This window comes from Mandrillus leucophaeus, unplaced genomic scaffold (genome assembly GCF_000951045.1).
Source record: "Mandrillus leucophaeus isolate KB7577 unplaced genomic scaffold, Mleu.le_1.0 Scaffold74, whole genome shotgun sequence".
Lineage (NCBI taxonomy): Eukaryota > Metazoa > Chordata > Mammalia > Primates > Cercopithecidae > Mandrillus > Mandrillus leucophaeus.
This window is the reverse complement of record NW_012108030.1, coordinates 776,185-786,291: the sequence shown is the minus strand read 5'-3', so window position 1 is coordinate 786,291 and position 10,107 is coordinate 776,185. Positions and strand designations below refer to the sequence as shown.

At 41.5% G+C, this 10,107-nt stretch overlaps 1 protein-coding gene across 4 annotated transcripts in view; it reads right to left on the bottom strand.

Annotated features, from left to right (window-relative positions):
* The window catches only part of ZNF577 (zinc finger protein 577), a 38,768-nt gene that overhangs the window by 27,216 nt on the left and 1,445 nt on the right, over positions 1-10,107 (bottom strand). For 3 of the 4 annotated variants that reach the window (XR_001004426.1, XM_011965875.1, XM_011965876.1), the window contains 4 exons: positions 3,842-4,040; positions 3,485-3,563; positions 1,572-1,698; positions 505-600 (listed from right to left, as the gene is read on the bottom strand). Coding sequence is in view for 3 of the 4 variants with exons in the window: in XM_011965875.1 (XP_011821265.1) it covers positions 505-600; positions 1,572-1,698; positions 3,485-3,544 (283 nt within the window). In the remaining variant the exon portion in view is untranslated. Of the gene's footprint in view, positions 1-504; positions 601-1,571; positions 1,699-3,484; positions 3,564-3,841; positions 4,041-9,635; positions 9,666-10,107 lie in introns of all 4 variants that reach the window. The other variant, XM_011965877.1, reaches the window with a different exon arrangement.

Here is a 10,107-nt window from a genome sequence, read left to right as displayed (position 1 = left end):
GGAGGCTGAGGCATGAGAATCACTTGAATCTGGGAGGTGGAGGTTGCAGTGAGCCAAGATTGCACCACTGCACTCCAGCCCAGCCAACAGTGCGAGACTCTATCTCAAAAAATAAATAAATAAATAAATAAATAAATAAATAAAGGCAACACAATCCAGATGGGTTACAAGGAGAGTTTCAAAGCAAGTAAGGTAGGGAGCAGGAAGGGACAAAAGCTGGGAGCAGGCTGGGAAGAATGGAACCAGCTAAGAATTCAAGGTCTTCAATGATATGGACTGAAATTAGATCCAGAAAATAGAAGAAAGGAAGACATTATCCTTTGAGAGCTGGGAAGGGACAGTTCTATTAGGGATGGACACAGATGCAGAAAGGCTGATTAGGTTTCTGGGCCACCAACTACTGCAAAGTCCTCTAAAGAACATTTTAAAAGCATCAACCCTTCTCCGACCCAGCTGGGATTTTCGTGCCATTTCTCCCCGTTTTCTTAGTTTTCACTCACTTACCTGGACAGGTTTGACTGTGGGCTGCTCCTTCTACTATCCATGGGGGTTCTCCTTGCTCCAACTTGAAGAGTGCATCTGGCTTGGTGCCTTGATACCCTGTAAACAGGAGATCACGGAACACTTGGCACGTGTGCTTGGGGAATGGATGAAGATAGAGAGAGTTATGTCTCCGGAACCACAGCATTTGCACTTTGATAAAGTAAAAGTCTTTCACTCAGTAAAAGAGCACAATCACTTTGTGCCAGGGAGGAAAATACAAGTCTATGACACACTCATACCCATTAGGATGGCTACTATCAAAAAAAAAAAAAAAAAAAAGCAGAAAATAACAATTGTTGGCAACAATGTGGAGAAACTGGGACCCTGTGCACTCTTGGTGGGAATGTAAAATGGTACTGACATTGTGGAAAACTTCCTCAAAAAATTAACAATGGAATGACCATATCACCCAGCAATTCCACCTCTGGGTATATACCCCAAAGAATGGAAAGCAGGGTCTCAGATATTTGTACACCCATATTCATAGCAACATGATTCACAAGCCCTCAAACGTGGAAGGAACCCAGTGTTCCTTAACAGATAAGTGGATAAGCAAAAGGTGGTATATACATACAAAAGAATATCATTCAGCCTTAAAAAGGAAATTCTGGCACACGTGACAACACGGATAAACCTTGAGAACATCATACTAAGTGAAATAAGCCAGACACAAAAAGACAGACACTATATGATGCCACTTATATGAGGTACTTAGAGAAGTCAAAATCCTAAAGACAGAAAGTGAATGGTGGTTGCAAGGGGCTGGGGAGAAGTGGGGGAATGGGTAGTTGTTTTGTGAGTACAGAGTTTCAGTTTTAGAAGACAGAAGGTAGTGGTGGTGGGTGCATAACACTATGAGTGAATCCCAGTGAACTGCACACTTATGATTAAGATGGTAAATTTTATGTTATACATTTTACCACCACAACAAAAAAATCTATGACATACAAACCATTAAATATTTACAGGACCATACAGAGGTCACCAAATAAGAAAGAAAAGGTAAGTGACTGTGATGCTGTCCTTACCTACTGATACTAGGTTGCTGTAGTTTTCCAACATTACTTCCTTGTACAAGACCTTCTGAGACCAGTCCAAAAACTGCCACTCCTCCCTGGTGAAGTCCACAGCCACATCTTCGAATGACAATGATCCCTATAAGAGCAATTCCAATGCAATCTGAGGTGGATAACAATAGATGATGCAGAAAAGAGGCACAGGGACGCGTCTTGATCCTTTTCTCCATGACAAATTATGCACACCATGACTATTTCACATACCAAAGGACCATGGAATTCCAGCAATACCTCCTACCCTAAAAAAGCACTAAGGCAGTATTCACATAGATATGAAACAACGTGTAATAAGAATGTTCATTATTCCTTTGTTTCTGATAATGAAAAACTTATCAATAATCTAAATGTCTATCAAAAGCAGACAGGGTTAAATTACAGCACCTCCATGCTATAATATACTATAAAAATGTTAAAATCAATGAGGTAGATGTATACATAACCACGTGATAATCAATGATCTTCAAGACATTCTCTTAAACGCAAAAAATTAAGCTCCCAAATAATATATGATCTAAGACATATTTTAAAAAATGTAATAATATGGCTGGGCATGGTGGCTCACACCTGTAATCTCAGCACTTTGGAAGCCAAGGAGGGCAGATCACGAAGTCAGGAGATAGCTAACACGGTGAAACCCCGTCTCCACTAAAAATACAAAAAATTAGCTGGGCATAGTGGCGGGCATCTGCAGTCCCAGCTACTCGGGAGGCTGAGGCAGGAGAATGGCGTGAACCCAGGAGGCGAACCTTACAGTGAGCCAAGATCGTGCCACTGCACTCTAGCCTGGGCAACAGAGCAAGACTCCGTTTCCAAAAAAAAAAAAAAAAAAAAAGCAATAATATGGCTGGGCGTGGTGACTAACGCCTGAAATCCCAGCACTTTGGGAGGCTGAGGCGGGGGGCTCATGAGGTCAGTAGTTCAAGACCAGCCTGGCCAAATGGTGAAACCCCATCTCTACTAAAAATAGAAAAATTAGTGGGGTGTGGTGGCACGCACCTGTAATCCCAGCTACTCAGGAGGCTGAGGCAGGAGAATTGCTTGAGCCCAGGAGGCGGAGGTTGCAGTGAGCCAAGATTGCACCATTGCACTCCAGCCTGGGCAACAGAGCAAGACTCTATCTTGGGGGAAAAAAAAAAAGTAATAATATATACAATTATATAAGTACACACATATGTATACAGAAATGTACCTAAATATAAATATATTCTATCAGATGTCAATCACAGGGAGGAACTAGATAGAGACCCAAACTATGAACACTTATTTATTACCCTTTGGGTTGAAGTTTGGGCAGAAAAAGGGTGAAAGGAGATACTGTCTTTTGATACAAATGCTTCTATTTGCTTGAATCTCTTGCAGGCAAATGTAGCCATGTATCATTTCAGTAATTAAACATAGTAAAAGCAGAACCAGCAGAACCGGTGCTTTGTTTTTTGAACCTGGAGTTAAGAAGGTAAAGAAAGAAGCATTGTCAGTATCTGCATTCCAAGCTGTTACCAAAGAATGGAGCTGCTAGTTGTCTCCTGCTGTATCAATAACAAAAATCTGGCTGAAAGAATTCTACTTCATGGAGGATCAAAGGTCAGGCAGCCCCATTCATTCTATTGGATGCTCCAGGCTTTACTCCTGGGCAAAGTCAGATGACCAGAAGCGTCTATTTTCAAAGCACCCTATTTTCAAAGAATTTTGTCCAATCCAGTTTTCCTTTGGCATTACTCCTTAGTTTACCTCCCTAAATAATAGGAAAAAGCCAAAGAAAACATCCCATGCCTTTATTACAAGGGTGACTTTGAGGATACTGTCAACCACAAAAGCTCTCTGAAGGAAAGAAATTTCTCAAGATCTAACAGCAATGACACATTTACCTCCCCTGAAGAACTGCCTTGCTCTCTCCTCACAGACATTACAATCGTGGCATTTTTCATGTGTTTCCTGTTATTTCAGCTGCCAAAAAAAAGGAGACACAGTTTAAAGCAGAGAAAACCCACAGGGTCTTAACAGTCACTTAGGTATGTTCCGACATTAAGGACTTGGCACAAACCCCCCGATCTATATATCTCGTTTCTTAATTTGCCAGGATTTTAAGATTTCAACTTAAACTTATTTTCTGACAGATCCTGATTTTTATCAGAATACACTATCTCATTTAACCAGACTGTCTTTTACAAGCTTCCACAGATCCACTGGGAAACAAAGGACAAAATAGGTAAAACAAATCTCACCTGGGCCTTGGCCATTTTCTTCAACTCTTAGGGGCTAGCAACTCTAGGGTGTTCTCTCTCTTCTATCTATTCTGGGCCTTCCCAGAAGTTGTGGTCAGGTATCATCTCAGGTCAAGCTACCACTGGAAACGATGATCTTCCCCAGCCTGGAAGCTCTTTCTTCCATTACTGAAAATGTCTTGTTCCTATAGGCTAGAACCTGGGGATTCAAGACCAAATTCAATGATGAGAAACATGCTCCTAGGACCACAAGTCTCCAATTGCCATCTGGACTCACATTAACATCAGGTTCCAATATTTCATCGGTCTCCTTAACACCCTGGAATCGTGGGGCACTGGTCCACAGGAAGATATGGAATGAGCAAGAGGAATGCCTTTTTTTTTTTTTTTTTGGTTACGTCAGAAATAGAACGGATGTGAAACAGGAGATAGTAAACTAAAACCACTTTATGGTCTTGTCTACTGCCAAGTTCTCACATATATGTTTTAGGTAAGACAATGAAGGAAGTGGTAAAGCCAGGCATGGTGGCATGGGCCCTAGCATCCCAGCTATTGTAGAGGCTGAGATGGGTGGATCTCACCTGAGCTCTAGAGTTCAAGACCAGCCTGGACAACGTGGCAAGACTGTCTCTAAAAACAAAAACATAAAAGAAGTGGTGGCTCAGGAAACTGACTTAAATTTACCGGCAGCCACATGCTCCTAAATTTTTTGTTTATTGCACTGTCTTACTAATCAAACAAACCATACGCACTGTCTTACTAAACCCTCAATACTACTGTATAAGGTACTCGTTATTATTTCCATTTTAAACATGAGTAAGCTGAGGCTTGCTGAGACGAAGTGTGTTGTGCAGGTTAACATTCTTCCTAATTAGAAGCGTGGGAACTGGAATCTACATCTGGCTCTCTCCCTTGTGACACTTCCCTCCTACAACAGCCTCACAGTACAAATTTGTTCTCTTTCCCTCTCACTTTTAGAACTCTGCTTCCCAGCGCTTTACACTGCGGGGTGGCCACACAGTCACAGCTACACAAACAAGAGCCTGCGATCTCCCAATGCAATATTCAGTGTGCATGCTCAGCCTGCTCCTTCCACACAGGCAGGAAAGCAAAGGGGGTCCCATCCTTGCCCCAGAAGCAGCAGTTCAGGGATCAGTCTCCCCAAGAGCCACTCTAGAAACTCACACTCTGAGAATACCCACACTGTGAGACCAACTTGAATGTTGCTGTCACCCCAGCAAGTCATTCTCAAGACTCTCTAGCAAGCCTGTATCCTTTACACCCAGAGAGCTCATCTCCAAGCCATTTTCTGACCCACCGGTAAACACACTGGTCAAAATGCAAACCTCCTCTACCTTCAATCCTGAGACTGCTTCATCCCAGCCCCAGCCCTTTCGTCTAGCCTCCCTACAGGGCCAGTCCAAAAACAGTGGTACCCAACCCAAATGTAGAAATCTGTATGGATGGCTAAGAGGTAGAAAAGGCAGTTATGAATGAATGGGTTGGAGCTGAGATCTCCAGGGTTGAAAAATCCAGGATCCAGCCATTTCCCAGAAGCTCATGGCAGACTTCCATCATATGTAATACATCAGAAATGCACCAGATACTCACACGGAGAACATGGCAATGTAACCAAGAATGGCAATGATATATCACCCTGATTGGTAAGAATAATCTGGATTTCCTACTGAACTGAGGTTCAGGTCAAATGTCCAGAGGGACAGCTACCTAAGTTAAAGAGGAATTTGCTTAACAAAGGGGGCTTGGATGTCAGATTGGCAGCCAACAGTATCCAATAAAAAAAAGACAAACTAGGGCCTGCTGTGTTGGCTCAGGCCTGTAATTGCAGCAATTCTGCAGGTGAAGGCAGGAGAATTCCTCGAGGCCAGGAATTCGAGACCAGCCTGGGTAACATACCAAGACCTTGTCTCTACAGAAAAATTTAAAACTTAGCCAGGCATGGTGGTGCATGCATGTAGTCCCAGGTACTTAGGACGGTGAGGAAGGAGGATCGCTTAAGCCCAGGAGTTCCAGGCTGAACTGAGTTTATGATCGCATCACTGCACTCCAACCTGCACAACACAGCAAGATCCTGCCTCGGAAAAAAAAAAAAAGGCAAAAAAAAAAGCCCTCCACTTCAAATAAAAGTTGGGATGCTTCCAAACCATTACAAGCCCTCAGCCTCATCTGCTTTTGGGAGGAATGAAGCAGAAAGGAAGGAAACAGGTAATTTCTCTCATATGATGGCCTACCTTTGGATTTGTCTGACTGCTGTATCAGGGTATCATTTTGTATGGGTTTTTGAAAACTTTTTTTTTTTTGAGAAGGAGTCTCGATCTGTCGCCAGGCTGGAGTGCAGTAGTGCGATCTCAGCTCATTGCAAACTCCGCCTCCCGGGTTCAAGCAATTCTCTGCCTCAGCCTCCTGAGTAGCTGGGATTACAGGTGCCCACCACCACGCCCGGCTAATTTTTGTATTTTCAGTAAAGACAAGGTTTCTCCATCTTGGCCAGGCTGGTCTTGAATTCCTGACCTCATGATCCACCTGCCTTAGCCTCCCAAAGTGCTGAGATTACAGGCGTGAGCCACTGTACCTGGCTAAATTTTTTTTTTTTAATAGAGACAGGGTCTTGCTATGTTGGCCATGTTGGTCTTCAACTCTTGGCCTCAAGCAATCCTCCCGCCTCAGCCTCCCAACGTGCTAGGATTACAGGCATGAGTGACTGCTCCCAGCCTCATGGTACAGTTTAACTTGTTGTTCTCTACCTACCCAACTCCCATTTTTTCCTTTTAATTAAGTGAGTAGTTCAACTGAGAGGTTTGATTAGTCCCATGTTCAATTTTTTTAGGTAAGAATCCTTCGTGGATGGTGCTGTATACTTCCTACTGCAACACATGAAGAGGCATGAGAACAAAAAAAAAAAAACAAAGAAAAATAAAAAAAGAAAGGGGAGTTGTTATAGAATTATAGAGATCTAAGAGATACAAGCAACTCGAACGCACCCACGTCATTTGGATCATGATTCAAACAATCCAATGTTAAAAGACAATGATGAAATTATCAGAAAAAAACTGAATATAGACTAGCTATTCAATGAACTAAAGAAATAGGCTACGCACAGTGGCTCATGCCTGTAACCCCAGCACTGTGGGAGGCCAACATGGGCAGATCACTTGAGGTCAAGAGTTCAAGACCAGCCTGGCCAACAGGACGAAATCCCATCTCTACAAAAAATACAAAAATTAGCCTGGTGTGGTGGCAGATGCCTGTAAGCCCAGCTACTCAGGAGGCTGAGGCAGGAGAACTGCTTCAACCCGGGAGGCGGGAATTGCAGTGAGAAAAGATCATGCCACTATACTCCAGCCTTGGTGACAAAGCGAAAGTCCGTCTGCCCAAAAAGATAAGGAAAGAAATTATTATTAACTTGGATACACTGAAAATGGTCTAGGATGGGTGAAGTGGCTCACACCTGTAATCCTAGCACTTTGGGAAGTCAAGGCAGGAGGACTGCTTGAGCCCAGGAGCTCAAGACCAGCCTGAGCAATACAGCAAGATCCCGTCTCTAAAAGAAAAAACAAAAAGAAAATGGTCTAGTGGTTATAAATTTTTTTAATGACCATACCAGTTAGAGAGTCATACCGGGATACTTACAAGTTTCAAGGCATGAAGCCTTGGATTTGCTATGAAATTCTCCAGAGTAAAACAAAAGTGGAGGCACAGATAAATATGACTGATATGACAGATGAATATGAATTGATAAACTGTTGAAGCTAAGTTATGGGCAAATATTATACTATACTCTCAATTTCCATGAAAAAATGTTAAAAAGAATCATCGGAGCCTGATGAGTTCATCTAATCTTTACAGTATAGATGACTCCAATATTATGTAACATTCACAAATCACAGAAAAAGTGAAGCCTCTCTAACAATTATATAAAACCAGCATTTCCAAACACCAATCAATAGAATAGAAAAAAAAAAGAATGATAGAGATAGGTGCTTCTTCATTCATTTTCTTTTTTTTTTTTTTTCTTTTTTTTTGAGACGGAGTCTCGCTCTGTCGCCCAGGCTGGAGTGCAGTGGCCGGATCTCAGCTCACTGCAAGTTCCGCCTCCCGGGTTCACGCCATTCTCCTACCTCAGCCTCCCGAGTAGCTGGAACTACAGGCGCCCACCACATCGCCCGGCTAGTTTTTTGTATTTTTTTTTTAGTAGAGACGGGGTTTCACCATGTTAGCCAGGATGGTCTCGATCTCCTGACCTCGTGATCCGCCCGTCTCGGCCTCCCAAAGTGCTGGGATTACAGGCTTGAGCCACCGCGCCCGGCCTCTTCATTCATTTTCATCCTTCCTTCTTTTCTACTACTTGCATTCGAGGTTATAAATTTCCTCCACTGACTGCTTAGGTTAAATTCAACAAGGGTTTACATGTAGAATTCTTATTAAAATGCAACTGAAAATATTTCCACTGTGATTTTTTTTTTTGAACTCAGATTATTTAGAAGTGTATGGCATAACTGCCACTCATTCTGACAAGAAAAAAACACATTCTGAATTGACAGTTCCAAAAAGTCACATGACTATTCTACGGCAAATAAATCATTTTGATATTGATTTATAGCTTAATTCCACTGTAGAGAAAAAATTCCGTATGGTTTTAATCCTTTGAAATTTACTTAGACTTGCCTGATGGCTAACCATATGGTGACTTTTTATAAATATTCTATGTGCATCTGAGGAAAATTATTGAGTGCAGCGTTTTAGATTGGTCAAGTCCGTTAATTATTTATGTCATTCTAACCTTTCTGGGGTTAGGACTATTGTGGGTTAGCTGCCTGTTTTTGTAAGTAATGTTTTATCAGAACACAGCCACACCCATTTGTTTATACATTCTGTATAGCTAGTTTCATTCTATAATTGCAGAACCTAGTAGATGCAGACGAGACCATTTAGCCAGCAGAGACTAAAATATTTATCATCTGTCTGCACCTTTACAGAAAGTTTGCCAGCAATGGTTAATCTATACCCTTTTAGCTTTTTGTCTGCCTGTTCTCTAAGTTACTGAGAGAGGTATGTTAAGAATTTCCCATTATGATTGGGCATTTGTGGTTCCTCGTTGTGTCTAGCATACTCCTCTCCTCTATACTTAACACACTAAGTATATGCTCAATTGAACTTTTTTTTTTTTTTTTTTTTTTGAGACAGAGTTTCACTCTTGTTGCCTAGGCTGGAGTGAAAGGTCATGATCCCAGCTCACTGCAACTTCTGTCTCCTGGGTTCAAGTGATTCTCCTGCCTCATCCCTCCTGAGTAGCTGGGATTACAGACACCCGCTACCACGCCAGGCTAATTTGTGTATTTTCAGTAGAGACGGGGTTTCATCATGTTGGCCAGACTGGTCTCAAACTCTTGATCTCAGGTGATCTACCCGCCTCAGCCTCCCAAAGTGCTGGGATTACAGGCGTGAGCTCTCACGCCCAGCCCTCAATAGAACTTTTATGCACCAAAAGACATGCAGAAAAACATTCATATCAACAATTCTCATAACTCCCATAAACCATAACAATGTGTCTTGATAATGGAATGGATAAATAATATGGGGTATAATCATCGATGGAATACTACATAGCAATGAAGAAGAGATGAGCTACTGCTACATGCAGCAACGTAGATGAATTTCACAACAAAAATACTGAGCAAAAGAAGCCAGCCACAAAAGAATGTGTACCTTAGGATTTCATTTACATAAAGGTGACAACCAAGCACATCTATGATGTTTTTAGGATAACAATTACCTCTGGAGAGAACAGAGACGATGAGGGCTTCTGGGATGCTACATTATTCTATTTTGTTAACCTGGTGATTTTTCAAGTATAATCACTTGGAAAAAAAACTTAAGAAAACTACAGACCAATTTCTGTTATAAATGTATAGGCAAAAATTTTTTTTTAATTTTCTACTGTGAAAAATTTCAAGCAAAAGAACAGTATGCTCAAATTCCACATATTCATCACGGGACTTAAAGAATGATGAATTCACACCTAATTTTGTTTTATCTATACCACCATTCAGTCCCTCTCCACCAATGGATTATGGATTATTCCCAAGCTCATCCAAGATCTCTTTTCATTTCTTGATGCAAAAATATTAAATAAAATATTAGCAAATAAAATCCAGTCTCATATTATTGACATGTATGGTTTTTTCCTCAGGAATACATGAAATTGGGAAATAGAGCAACATAAAGAAAATTTTAAAGAGAAAAAA